Below are 15,526 nucleotides of genomic sequence, written 5' to 3'. Positions count from 1 at the left end.
AATTTTTAAAATGTTTATTTATTTTTGAGAGGGAGAGAGACAGAGCTTGAGCAGGGAAGGGGTAGAGAGAGGAAGACACAGAACCTGAAGCAGGCTCCAGGCTCTGAGCGGTCAGCCTAGGGGCCCGATATGGGGCTCCAACTCATGAACCACGACCATGACCTGAGCCGAAGTCAGATGCTTAATCAACTGAGCCACCCAGGTGCCTCTCTAAAAGTAAGATTTCTGATTGTCCCATATTTATACATAATTTTTCTACAGAAATAAGCTAAGGAGAAAAGGAAATACCAAACTCTAGTTTAAAATAACTAGAAAACATTATCTGTATAGTAGCTTCTCATTTATATTCCAACTAGCTGAACATTTCAGACATTATTTAATTTCAATAGACTACCCTTATTAGACTTGAGTCTTACTCTGCATATTTTAATATCATGATTAATGCAATTTTATATATATTGATAACTTAAAAAATTTTTTTGAATGTTTTTATTTTTGAGAGAGAGAGACAGAGCGTTAGTGGGTAGGAGCAGAGAGGGAGGGGAGACACAGAATCCAAAGCAGGGTCCAGGCTCTGAGCTGTCAGCACAGAGCCCGATGCAGGGCTTGAACCCATGAACTGTGAGATCATGACCTGAGCCGAAGTTGGTCGCTTAACTGACTGAGCCACCCAGGTGCCCCTATATTTGATAACTTTCAGTTTTTCATATACAGAAGAAATGTTTTATTTTCCTGAATATGTTCCACAAGTCTAGAAGTTCAAAAGTCAACTAATTGTACATATTAATATAATAAAATGACATTTACATATGGAATTCTTACTATTTTAAGTATTCATTGTATTTTTTTAAAGTTTGATTTTGAGAGAGAGAGAGCACATGCACATGCAAGCAAAGGAGGGGCAGAGAGAGAATCTCAAGCAGGCTCTGCACTGCAGCACAGAGCCCGACGCAAGGCTCAATCTCGCAAACCGTAAGATCATGACCTGAGCTAAAATCAAGAGTCAGATGCTTAACCAACTGAGCCACAGGCACCCCTTAAGCATTCATTTCAGAAAGATGACTTAATGAGTTTACTAAATTGCATCACAAGCTTATAAATGTTCTAGGTAAATAAAGAGGGGGAAAACAGAAAATCCATACATAATATCATATTTGTAAAAACATGAGGATTAACCAAGCACTAGGTATTGAAGAATGGTGTTATTTCATGGAAAATACAGTTTTAAAAGTATGTTCTGCTGTGAAATGGGTAAGTGGTGAAAGTCAAATATACTTGTGAAATTCAGAAATATTTTTATTTGCTTTTAACGAAAGTATACTTAATGACTGGTTTCAACAAAGAAAGCTATACATAAATTTGCAATTTTTTTTTTTTTTTTGGCTGAGAAGTTCTGTTCATTAATTGCTATGTCTCCACTGTCTGTCTACATTTTCCAACAAGATCAATATTACCATTCATCTTGTTTTCCAATAACTTTATTATAAAATAACTACCTTCTATAATTTTTATTTTGAGCTGTGTTCTATGAACTACAATTTTGTTATTAAATCCATAATCATTTATTTAAAAAATATCTTATTCAACATAGTCTGACCTTAAATTAAAATGTGACTTTAAAATACAATAAAAAATTGCATATATTTTAATATGCACTTATATGTGTAAATATATAAATATATAATAATATGTAGATATATAAATATACAGAGGGAGTTGGGTACACTTGAGACTATAATTTCCTAATCCACTCATTGTTAAACAAGAAAAAAATTAACATATCATAAAAATGCTAACTCTACTAAGCCTACTGCCTTATTTAAGTAGCTACTTAATTGTATTTAAAGTCCAAAGAATAAACAGGAAAAAAGAAAATAAACAGTTGTCATTTTCCATGTTAAGTAACAGTTTCCATGTTACTTACAGTTCTCTACTTTAATTTACACTCATGTTACAAACATGATATGTATTTTTTCAAATGCTAAATTAAAACAGTAATTATTTCATTTTTTTAAGTAAAATAACACAAATAATAAACTCATCTAATAATGTAAACTAGATCTAGACATGATAAATGATTCAACTCTAGGCTAAGATTTGTTGCCTCAAGCTTGGAAATCTGTAATGTTTAAGTGTAAACCTTAAAAAAGTTATCATCCTAGAAGCATATAAGAAATAGAATTACAGTTAAATTTCTAATAGCAATGGACAGGATGTTGCATACCTATTGTGTCAGCTTTGCTAAATCTTCGAGTTACAACATTGTTCATGTTTCCATTTTCACAGAGCTTCAATTCTGTGAGATATACTTCTACTTTGCAGTGCTTTACAAACATACCCTGTTCAACCACCTAAAAACCAAAGGAAATCAGTTAGCCAAAGCTCAATATATTTCACTGTCTCTAACAGCAATCAATATATATCTCTAAAGAGGCTTTAGAAAAAAACTATGGATCTCCAATGAAAAACATCTATTAAGAACTGTCAATATAAAAGATACTAGATAGTTTGAAAAGCAAGAAACATATTTGGAAATTTTAATATTTAACAGAATATGAATAATCATTTTAGACATTAACTGGTAGTTTGGAAAGGCATTTACTGATCTATGAAGATATTTTGGTATACTATAAATAACAAAAACATTCAATATTTATAATGAGAAAGTTTACCCCAAATGTAAATACAGCTCTGATTAATTATCCAGACCTACTTCTAGCTTTTAGTACTTGAGCTCTAGCAGAAAACCTTTAAATATGATAAGTTTTATAAAATCTCAGTTAGCAGCAGCTAACTCTATATGTTAATTCACTCTATATGTTAAATCTTTTAAAATAACTCCAAATTACTGCTGCCAAAATATTCAGCTATGGTCTGTAACTGATACGTTAGTTTTCCATCCTAAGATGACTTTGTTTGACCTTTATATACGCCCTTAGTAATTCTATTCAACAAATGGAAAAAAAAAAAAAGCTGCTAAACATGCAAGCAACAAAGCAAAAAAGGAAAAAAAAAATATATATATATATATTAGGGTCACCTTTTAAATAAGTATATTTCCTTTTGATCTTCTAAAGGTTAACTGTAGGATTTCAGTCATGAATACTGTTTCTGAAAATAGTAATCGGCCTGATATGTGATACATTAGACAAATATGGCAAAAGGGAGGCTCCAAAAGACTGTTGTACTCACAAGCTTAGCATCAGTTCAGTAAAGGACTTACAAATTTGTCTTTCACTTGCAGGGAAGTTGTTTTAGATCAACAAATTCAAATGTAGCTTAGCTAATATTTAATGTCCAATCCAACACGAATTTTTATGATACTCTTTCATTTATATTCTCTTAATTATACTTGTTATATTCATATTTCTAAAACAGGCCAACAGCCTGCATCTCTCCATCTTTTAATTTTACAAACTTACAGTCTCTTAACTAATGAAATTTGTTTTAAATTCCTTTTGCTTATTTATTTTGAGGTTAAGAATGTAACAAAAGATACCATATCATTTAATTTTATAGGATTACTGGTAGCTATATTTAAGAGGAAAAATTAGAAATCAAATATTCCTGTCAATCAGAAATTTCCACTCTGGGACTCTAGTATCTGAGTGAGAATCCTAAAATAGTATTAATACTAACCATTGGCAGGTTGCTAAAATTGAGGTGGCTATAGGCCTCATTTTTAGGAGGGAAAAATGGAATGACCAATAACAGAATAGGGTAATAGGATAACAAAACAGGATAAAATAACAAAAAAGAAAATCCCTCATTATGATTTATATTGAGATATATTTTCTTCTAAATAAGCCTATTCTTTAAAAAATGAGAATTAATTTTAGTAATACCAATAGATATTTTCCTGGAAAGAATCTGGTGATTCAACTATCAGAAACTCATTGTAAACAATGAAAACAAAACACCAAGATTATTTCAAAATCCACTTTATTGGGTTTCAGGATTTTTCTCATCATTTTTTTTTCTTTTCTCCAAAACTATCTTATATTATTAAAACCCTCATCATCAGTACTCAAAATACCGTTATATTTTACTTCCAAAAGTAGTGTAATAAAAAGATGTTCTTTTAAATAAATGTGAGTTTGTCCTCTCAACTGTTTTTATTTGAAAGAACCATACTATATGAATAATTAAAGCTTGAATACAGTAGCTCCACTGCAGAGAAAAATAATTAACATATTTATGTATGTGTTATTATGGTTTTATGTAGATTATTTATTTACATAACATCTTATTTATATTTATTTATATAAAGTCTACTGCTTTATTAAAAATGCACAGAAAATAACCATTTAAAATAATGACTATGAAGACTGTGCAACAGGAAGAAACAGGCTCATAAAAAACAAGGTATAAAGTTATATTTACCTAATTATTATAAACATTAAAATATTTATTTGAAATTAAGACTGGAATGTGAATATTCAAAAGCAGTAGTTATGTTTCAGAATTAGAGATAACCACGGAAACATTTTTTTCTAAGTGAATTATGTTATATTAATATGAATAAGAAGCAAATACAAGATGAAATCCGGCTCCCTGTCCAAAATTTAAAACTTATGGCTAAATAAAAGTAATTCCATTAATTGATATCCACAACAAAGGTAAAATCTCTTTACTAGTGAGGGAAATAAAAATTTATATTGAATTAAAATAAATATAATTTCTACTTGTTCATTTTGCTGTGAATATCAGCATTTTCCCCCCTTTGGAAACAGCAAGTGATTTCTAAGGAAATCTGGTATCTAAAACAAGTTGATAATACAGCCTAATGGACACATTTACTATTTTTGAGGAGTTGGCTGCATTCATTTTTGTAGCACTTACTGAGTACTATGCTTATCCTAGTGGTAAAAACAGACAAGTAGTGAAGTGTAACAAAATTTCAAAATCATAGGTGTTAATACATAAAAAAATCCTACATATGATATTCCATCCACAAATATTTCAGGACTTATTTCTTCAAAAACAAGAAAACAAGGACTCAGGACCATAATACCATATCACACCTAAAAAAAACTTTAAAACTAGGGGCGCCTGGGTGGCTCAGTTGGTTAAGCCTCCAACTTTGGCTCAGGTCATGATCTCATGGCTCATGAGTTCGAGCCCCACATTGGGCTTTGTGCTGACAGCCCACAGTCTGGAGCCTGCTTCCAATTCTGTGTTTCCCTCTCTCTGTCCCTCCTCTACTTAGGCTCTGCTTCACTCTCTCTCTCTCTCAAAATGAATAAACATTAAAAAAAAAAAAAACTTTAAAACGAATCTTTCATATCAAATATCCAGTCAATATTCAAACTGCCCCTATTGTTTCGTTTTTAATATACTGTTTGAATCAGGATCCAAATCAAGTCCATACACAAAAGTCTCTAAAATGTCTTTTAACTGCAAGTTCACCATGCTTTTTATTCTTGCAATTTTTAGTAAAACTACTTCATATTCTTGCAATATTCAGTAAAACTACTTCAATGAGATACATTCTAAATAAGATGCATAGTTATCTAGTTGCCCCTCTTTTTGTGATGTTGGTAGGCATTAATTAACCAGTGCTGAGGTCAGGGATGGGGAAACTATGACCCCACAGGCTACATCTACATCTGACTTGCTATCTATTTTTGTATAACATTCTACTAGAACATAGTCATGCCCATTCACTTATATATCATCTATGAGTGCAACCAAAACAGCAGAGATGAATACCTTCCAGAGACTACCATGGCTTGCAAATATTTACTATCTGCTCTTTACAGAAAAAGTTTGGTGACACCACCCCCCACCCCAAGCATTATTTTATTTTTGATCAGTCTTGCCTGGACTCATCTTTATTTTACTGATCTAATTTTACTGTTCTTTATAAGCCAACTTTGTTCATTTAATATAGGTTTTTTTTCTATTTTATGTTATTGTCTCTTGATTAGGCTTAATTTCCTTTTCAAAACTCCTTGAGACAAAAGATTTTGACTTCTTTTCTAATATAAGTATTTAAGCTAGCACATTCTAAGAATGGCTTTAGTCATTCTTTCATGTTGTGTTATTATTATTCAGTTTAAAATGTTTAATTTTACTTTGTATTTCTTCTTTAAGGATTACTTTACAAGTATAATGTTCCATTTCTAGATAGCTAGGAGATTATCTAGTTACCTTTTTGTTACCAACTTCTAAATTCCACTGGGGACAGAAGTCACTGAATAATTTCTAACATTAGAAGTGCATTGGAATTTGCTTGATGGCCCCGCATATGGTCAATTTTGGTAAAAATTCCACTCAGGAAGAATCTGTATTCTGCACTAAGTGCAATGCATATCAATTAGGTCATGCTGTTTAACCACGTTGTTCAAATCTGCTTCCAAGCTCAATCATGTGGTTGCTGGCAGTTCTCAGAACCTCTCCAGCTGCTGGCAGAGAATTTAACTCCTCATTATGTGAGTGCCTCTATAGGCTGCCTGCATGGCAATATGGCTTCACTGAGAGTGATCCGAGAGAGTGAGTGAGCGAGCGAGCGAGCGAGGGAGGGAGAGAGGGAGAGAGTGACAGAGAGCACACGCGTGAATGCTCACACAAAAGAGCACTTCCCAAGTTAGAAACAAGTTATCTTTTCTTTTAGAAACTAATCCCAGAAGTGACATACTATCACTTCTGCCATATTTTACTGGTCACACAGACTAACTTTGGTACAACGTGGGAGATTACACAAGAGTATATAAGTAACAGAAGGTGGCAGTCACTGGGAAGCTTTTTGAGGCTGGCTACCACAGTCCACTCTCTGGCTCCCAGTAAGTCACAGTCCCTCCCTACAAGATGCAAAATACATTTACTCCCTGCAAAGCCCCCATTAGTATCACCCGATTATAATATCAACTCCAAGTTTAGAAACTTGTCATCTGTATCGGATCCAGGTACGGATAAGGCCTTGGATATAGTTTCTCAAACATCTTGGGTATAGTTCCTCTTTATCTATAATCCTGTGAACTACGATATAAGTTTTCTGCCTACCATACACCCTAAATAAAATGGTGGGGCATACAGAAGACAATTTTTTAGATATTCCTGTTAAAAGGGATGGGGTGGGGAGAGAAACAAAGGAGTCAACGGTCCATGGAAATTCTGAAATCCACCTGGGCAAATACTTAAAGTTCCTTGATCAGGGCCTGAAAATGACTCTTTACAACATTGTTTGTTTCCTGAATCACACTTTTTTTCATGAAAGTTAGCACATGTGTGCGGTTGAGTAAATTCTTAGTCTGACCTCTGCTTGTAGAAGTCTCAGAGATCAAAGGCCTCTTTGATCTTAACACTGTTTCTGTAGTCCAAGATGGTAGCAGTTCATGAAAACACCACAGGTCTCCAGTGGATCTCACTGGAGTCTCATTCCATTAGACAAAAGTCACATCCACAAATGTCCTCTAGATATGTCCTATCTTGGGTTTACGCTGAAAGCCTGAAGGGCGATGCTCTTAAGCTTCTTAGAAGCTCCACTGTTCTTAGAAGCCACATATTGAAAGGAAGTGTGAAGTACACCCTGAAATTCTTTAAAGGGGCTTTTGTCTGAACAGTATTGTGAGGTACCACCTTTGACTTCTCTGAGGTCTTAATAAAGAATTTTACAGTTGTACTCTTGGCTTCAACTTTCGTTCATGCTTTCCTGAGAGTGATTTAAGTTTGATCTTTGCTTGGGAACACATCAGAGTTTCAGCATTGTCATCTGGAGAGGCCATCAATCTTCCAAACCAGGAAGTCTTGGCTCCTTTTTAACAGCCCTTTCTTTAGTTTTTCTCTCCCTTCTCACATGTGACTATATGAAGCACAAGAAGAAACCAGGCAGTACTTCCAATATTTTGGCATATCATTCAGCTCATTAGATATTTTTTTACCTTCCAATTTACTGCAGTTGACAAATGCTGCTAAACTTTCTGCTACCTTACAACAAAGATCACTTCTTCTGGGTTCCATTAAGATTTTCCTCACTTTCCTGTGAGTCCTCACTGGCAGCCTCCTCAAAGTCTAAAATTGTGCTATCAATTTATTCAAGGCACTTTAAGCTTTCATTAATACTCATAATTTCTTACAGCTTCTACTCCCTGCCTGGTTCTAAAGCCACACCACACTTCAAATTTTGATAAGGCAGCACACTATTTCCAGAACTACCAAAATTAGTTCTTAGTTTTCTTTTATATACTTCTTTGTTTTGTTTTGAGAAAGGGAGAAGGAGAGAATCCCAAGCAGGCTCCACACTCAGCGGGAGCCCACTGTAGGACTACCACAACCCCAGGACCACTACCAGAGGAGAAATCAAGAGTCAGACGTTCAACTGACTGAGCCACGCAGGCATCCCAGTTACTAGTTTTCTAGTGCTGCATAATATATCATCCCAAAATTCAGCAACTTAACATTAGTTCACATAGTTTCTGAGGGTCAAGAACCTGGAGCAGCTTAGCTAGGTTGGTCTGCTTGGGGTCTCTTATGAGATTAAGGTCAAGCTGTAGGCTGAGGCTTCAATTATCTGAAAGCTGTAATGACACTGGAGGATTCACTTCTGAGGTCACTCACATGGTTGTTAACAGGTCTCCATTTCTCTCTATTGCCCAGAGATCTCAGTTCCTTACTATATGAGCCGTTCCACAGGCTGCCTGAGTATGCAGTTAAACTTCCCAGAACGAGAAATGACAGAGTGCAAGAGGGTGTGTGCACCCAAGATGGGAGCTGAGGTGTCTTCTATAATCTCATCTTTTCTATTTTAATGAGGTATTATTGAATGTAACATTAGTTTCAAATGTAAAACAATGATTTGATATTTGTGTATGTTGTGAAACGGATCACTACAAAAAGTCTAGTCAATGTCTGTCCACCCTGTATAGTTAGAAACATTTTTCTCTTGTGACAAGAACTTTTAAGATCTACTCTGTTAGCAGCTTTCAAAAATGCAATACAGTACTATTAACTACAGTCACCATGCCATACATTACAACCCCATGACTTACCGATTTTATAACTGGAAGTCTGTACCTTCTGGATCCCTTTACCCTAAAATCTAATCTTGAAAGTGACACATCCACTTTAACTTCTGCCATGTTACTGCCACAAGGGACTACCCAAGGATATGGATATAAGGAGGTTGTCTTGGAGGCTACTATCTTAACTCATATACTAATATGATGTATTTTAAGTTTATGTATATATTCATCCTAATAAGATATTACTACCATTTTAAATAGTCTGCCTTAAGATTTATTCACAATATTTACTTTTGTTAATCTACATATTTTCCTGGGTCTCCAAGCTTCCATACGGAATAATTTTCTTACCATTCTGAAAACTGCTTTGTATTTCCTTTAGTGCAGGTCTGCTAGTAACAAATTCTATCATATCAATTTGTTTATCTGAAAATAGCTTTCTTCACTACCCGAAGGATCCTTTTCTGAAGGATCCTTTCCTTGGATACACATTCTAGGTTGGCAGTGATTTTCTTTCATCATGTTGAAGATGGTTATTGTTATTTTTCAGATTTCTTCTGAGAAATAATTTCTTTGTTTATTCTTACTTTGAAGGTAAATAGACCTCTTTTTTGGCTGTAAGAGGAATATCTTTCTGCTTTTGCTATTGAACATTTTTATTGGGTATGGTTTTGTTTGTATTTTTTTGAGCATGGGTTTGTTTCACAGCATTTGATTCTGTAGCATGTTACCTTCCACTGGTTTTAGAAAATTCTCAGCTATTATCTCCAGCATTACTTCTTAAAATTTTGTTATTGTTATTTATTTTTGAGAGAGAGTGTGAGCAGTAGAGGAACAGAGAGAGAGGGGGACAGAGGATCCAAAGTGAGCTCCAAACTGACAGCAGTGAGACTGACGCAAAGCTCAAACTCACAAACCACGAGATCATGACCCGAGCCGAAGTGGGACACTCAACTGACTGAGCCACCCAGGTGTCCCACCTCCAATGTTACTTCTATGCTGTTCTGCTTTTTCTCTCCTTCTAAGAGTCCACTTGTATGTATATTAAACTAATGCACTTTGCTCAAAGTGCCTTTGCTTATTTCTGTATATTCCATCATTCAGTGTCTCTAAGCTTCAATCTGTATATATTTTTTAAAGTTTATTTTGAGAGAGGGAGGAAGCAAGAGCATGAGTGAGGCAGGGCAGAGAGAGAGACAAAGAATGTCAAGCAGGCTCTGTGCTGTCAGCACGGAGCCCGACGCAGGGCTCAATCTCACAAAACCTGAGATAATGACCTGACAGAAGTCAAGAGTTGGACGCATAACTAATTGAGCCACCCAGGTGCCCCAAGTCTATTTATTTCTACTGATGTTATCAGTTAGTTTACAAATTTTCTCTTTGGTTCTGCTTACTGTTTTACCCAAATACTGATTACTTACTTCTTAATTTTTTTCATATTATTTTAGAATTACAAATTTTATTTGGTTCTTAATAGTTTTAGAATTATATTTAATTCTTAACAGTTTTGAAGTCCTTCAACGGTCTTATTTTTAAACATAATAAGCACAGTATTTATTTATTCATATTTATTTTAGAGGGAGAGTGTGTGCATGTATGCACAAGTGATGGAGGGATGGCGGCGGGGTGGAGAATCTCAAGCAGGCTCCACGTCCAGCATACAGCTGGACTACGGGCTCGTTGTCATGACCATAAGATCATGACCTGAGCTGAAATCAAGAGTCAGACGCTTAAGTGACTGAGTCATCCAGGCTCCCCATAAGCACAGTATTTTAAAATTTCTGTCTGATAATTCCAGGGACAGAGAGAGAGACGGAGAATCCCAAGCAGGCTCCGTACTGTCAGCGCAGGGCCCGATCCCACAAACTATGAGATCATGACCTGAGCCTAAATCAAGAGCCAGACGGTTAACCAACTAGGCCACCAGGCACCCCAAGATTTAATTCTATACCTAAACCACCAATATACGCATACAAATTGTTAATATAGCAACTCTGTAGCAGTTCCAAATAAATCCATGTATGGTTTGGTCTACTACAGGTCTATACGTTTGTGTTACCTAATTTGTTTTTTTAATTGTTTCTGGGTTGAAAAAAAAAAAAAGATAAATAATTATATGCTCAGAGATTCTGGTCCCCATACTCTTCCTTCCTCTCTTCCCCCTCCCTGCCTGATACACTATTAAATACTTGTGTAAGATTAGCAGACCTACTTTAAACATTCGGTATTCTGTTAAATGACAACACCCTTACTTTCATAAATGACTTTTTAGTTCCAAAAAGTAAAAACAATGGGTCTTTTTTTTTTTTTTTTTGACAGAGACTAAGAGAGAGAGAGAGAGGGAAGGGAAGAGGGAGAGGGACAGAATTTTCAGCAGGCTCCATACCCAGCATGGAACCTGACACAGGGTTCAATCTCACGAATGTAAAATCATGACCTAAGCCGAAATCAAGAGCTGGAGGCTTAACCAACTGAGCCACACAGGTACCCTGATAATGCATCATTTTTAATGTTTCTAAACTCTAATTGTAAAACTTGTAGCATAGTGGTTAAGAAAACAGGTTGCCTAAGTTTTTAAACTGATGTGACTTTCTAAAAGACCCTGAATCTATCTGTCCTCATTTCCTCATCTATAAAATGAAGGTAAGAATACGTACCCTACAGAGCTTCCTAAACAAAAATGTGAACTGTTGGAGAAAAATATTTTATTCAGTTATGCTTAATACACACCTTTCGTGCTATTGGTTCCTGACCTTCCATCAACGTGTACCAGCTGACAAGTTTATTCCAGCCCTCAGTTGGCAACAGTATGTAATCCAATTCATCAATAAGATGTTCCTTAAGTGACTGGGCATCACCATCTGCAAAAGAAAATAGTAAACTTGATACGTAAAAAGAAACAATAGTACATATATCTAATACTATATAGTGTAACTATGATAGATTACTTAAATTCATGGAGACTAATTTAAATATTTAACCAATTAGTTCTGAAGAAAGCTCTGAAGAAATTCACATATAAATCTACATGTTTCAAAATAAACTGTTGCTTTAAAAAGTTTCGATGTGTACCAGTAGTCAATGAACAGCATTTAAAGACATAATTTTTTTATTAAGCTCTTAAAAAAATACTAGGGTGTAATCTTAAAAAAATACCAAGGGATCTGAAAGAAAAGTGTTTCCCCAATATTTCAAGTAGCAGATATTCCTCACGTGGTAAAAGTGATCATTCTAGCATTAGGTGATGAAGGAAATTCAGAAGCAAATCAATAACCTTTTACAATGACTCCAAAGCATATGGGCTGGGAACCATGATGGAAATCAAAAAAGGGCACCTTGAAAACCAAATCATTACTCCAGAAGGCCCATGATCTACGTTCCTCCCAAAATCTAAAGTAGAGGTAGTTGTTCTGATGTGGTTCTAATTCTATAATCATTTTCAAAATTCTGGTTAAATTAAAAACTTACTACAGGGCAGACTAGAGATCTAGAAGCAAGAGCATGAGTTACACCTGTATGACAATTCTAATCTTAGACTCATTTTTTATTATCTGGTCCAGTTACCTGAATTTTCAAAGTGCAGAAACAAACACATATAGTTCATTGAATTACACACAACATAAAGATTTTCTCAATCTGAGCCAGTCTTAAACTAACAAACATGGAAAGCAAAATTGTTGTTAGTAGTATCTCAGTGAGAACACATATTCTTAATTAGACATTACAATATAAAACAAGAAGCAGGAAAAATTCTGAAAAGATTAAAAGAAAGTTATTTATTCCATCTAGCATCAATCTATGGTCAGAGAATCACACTGAACTTTGAGAAAACTTTCATGTAGAGAAGAAATGGCAAAACTCTAAGTTCTATAATACAAACTTCAATCGCAGATGCAAACTAAGCATTAATTTTTAAAACCTTAGTTGTAATTCTAAATTCTTTATGGAAACTGATCATTTGGAACATATTTTCAGAACCTGCTGAAGGTGAAAGAGACTTACACATTGTAAACACCTCTATGCATCATATCCTATGAGACATACTACAGGAGACAACCATGTTACCTCAGTTCTCAAAGCAATCCTGTAAGATAGGTATCTCCATTTTAGATTAGAAAATATTTTCAGGGAAACTCAGTAACTTTCCCAAGATCATACATACAGAAAACTGCAGGTACTATGAAAGGTGTTACTATAGAAAACACTGTTAGGTGACTTTTCAAAACAGTATCATGAGGTAGATATCTCCAAATTAATGAGTAAACAGATTCCAGTACTGATTAACTCACCAAAGGTTACACATACAGAAGACTGTACAAATTGGACTCAAATAGACTGGTTTACTTAAACATCCATTTTCTTTCTACTATTGACAGATTGCCCTCCAGAAAACTTAGGAAAAGAAAGAAAAGTTTAAAAATTAAGACTTTTAAGCTGTTTTCCACAATAATTCAAGAGTTTGAGTAAATGATTTTACTATGTACCAGAATCAAATAGTAACTTTATATGTAGTGGACAATATTTGTTACTTCTGCAATTACTGACTCATAATTGATACACAATAAATTGCACATATTTAAGGTGAACTATTGGTCAATTTTGACAGATCAATACAAATCTGAAACCACCACCATGACCAAAATGATGGATAGATTCCTCCCCATTAAAGGATTCCTAAGAGTCCTTTGTAATCTCTACTTTCTGTTTATCTAAGTCTACTGTCCTGTCCCCCAAAAATCACTTACCTGTTTATCCATATTTTGCAACTATAGACTAATGTGCACTTTGTAGTTTTATATGAAAACTGTCTTTTGTTACTACAGGCATTTTCTAGAATCTCATGTAAAAATTATATATAGTGTTTTTGTTTGGCTTTCTTTACACTGCGTAATTGTCTTGAGAGCCATCTATGTTTCTACATATTAATACTTCACTGCCAGCACAGAGCCTGACATGGGGCTCAAACTCATGAAACTGTGAGATCATGACCTGCGCCAAAACCCAGAGTTGGATGCTTAACCAACTGAACCACCCAGGCGTCCCTACACTTCATTCAATTGTTGAGTAGGATTTCATTATATGGATATACTATAATTTGTTTATCCAGTTAGCTATTGATGGGCATTTGGGGTTGTTTCCAATTTTCTCTATTACAAATAACATTGCTATGCATATCTGTGTATAAGTTTTCATATGGATATGTATTCTCATTTCTTTTGGGTAAATATGTAGGAGTGGAATGACTGGTTTCTACGGTAAACATGGGTTTAGGTTTTTAAGAAATTTCCTATTTCCAAAAACAGTGTATAGAAGCTCCACTTATTTCACATCCTTGTCAACACTTGGGTATCATTCTTTTAAATTTTAATCATTTTGATACACGTATCAAACAAAAATACACATTTGAAACCTCATTTCTCTAATGACTAATGATGCTGATAATCGATGCAATTATGCAGTTTTTGAAAACTCCATTTTCTTTTGTGAATCATCTGTTCAAATCTTTTGCCTATGTTTTCCACTAGGTTTTGCTGTATTAATATAGTTTCAAGAATTCTTTATTCTGCATACAAGTCTTTTATCAGTTAGGTGATCTGCAAATACTTCTCCCACACTGTGGTTTGTTTTTTCATTCTTAACATTTATCATTTGAAGAAGATTTTATTACTGAGCACAGGTTTTTTTCTTTTATCAGTTTGCTTTTCGTATCACATTTAAGAAATCTGCCTAACACAATGTCACAAAGATTTTCTCCTATTTTTTACAATTTATATGATCTGTTTTATTTTGTAAATAATGCCAGGTATGGATCCAAGTTCAGTTTCTTGGTTTTTTTTTTTTTTTTTTGCAAACAGATACCTAAAGCTCAAGCTCAAGCAGTATGTTTAAAGACTATCCTCTCTTTACTGAAATCCTCCTACATCTTTGTTTAAAATCAATTGACCACATATGTGTGCATCTACTTTTGGATTCTCTAATCTGTTCAATTGATCCTTGTCTCACACTGTATATGAATATTAACCTAAAATTGATCAAAGTCATAAATGTAACAGCTAAAACTATAAAATTCTTAGAAGACAACATAGGTGTAAATCTTTTATGACCCTGGATAGGGAATGCATTCTGACACCAAAACCACAACAAGAAAAAAATATAAATTGGATTTAATAAAAATTAAAAACTACTGTGCTTCAAAGACACAAGAAAGTAAAAGACAATTTACAGATTGGGAGACAATTTTTGGAGATCATATATCTGATGAGGGGCTAGTATCCAGAATATATAAATAACACTTAAAACAGAAAAATAAAAAGAAGCCCAATTAAAAAATAAGAACAGGATCTGAACTAACATTTCTCCAAAAAAGACACATAGACAGCACAGATAAGATACTTAACATCATTACTCACTAGAGAAATACAAATCAAAATCACAATGAGGTATCACTTCACACCCAGCAGGACGGCTATAATAAAAGGACAATGTGTTGGCAAGGATATGTCTGACTCTTGATTTCAGCTCAGGTCATGATCCAAGGTTATGGGATCGGGCCGTGTGAGGCT

At 34.5% G+C, this 15,526-nt stretch overlaps 1 protein-coding gene across 4 annotated transcripts in view; it reads right to left on the bottom strand.

Moving 5' to 3' along the window:
- USP15 (ubiquitin specific peptidase 15) overlaps window positions 1–15,526 on the bottom strand; it is a 118,016-nt gene that overhangs the window by 76,355 nt on the left and 26,135 nt on the right. For all 4 annotated transcript variants that reach the window (XR_007153812.1, XR_007153813.1, XM_047865642.1 and 1 more), the window contains exons 3-4: window positions 11,694–11,824; window positions 2,225–2,351 (exon numbers count right to left, since the gene is read on the bottom strand). Coding sequence is in view for 2 of the 4 variants with exons in the window: in XM_047865642.1 (XP_047721598.1) it covers window positions 2,225–2,351; window positions 11,694–11,824 (258 nt within the window). In the remaining 2 variants the exon portion in view is untranslated. The remainder of the gene's footprint in view (window positions 1–2,224; window positions 2,352–11,693; window positions 11,825–15,526) is intronic.

The sequence above is a fragment of the Prionailurus viverrinus genome, chromosome B4, assembly GCF_022837055.1.
Source record: "Prionailurus viverrinus isolate Anna chromosome B4, UM_Priviv_1.0, whole genome shotgun sequence".
NCBI lineage: Eukaryota > Metazoa > Chordata > Mammalia > Carnivora > Felidae > Prionailurus > Prionailurus viverrinus.
The sequence above is the reverse complement of the archived record's forward strand: the minus strand, read 5'-3'. Positions and strand labels throughout refer to the sequence as shown.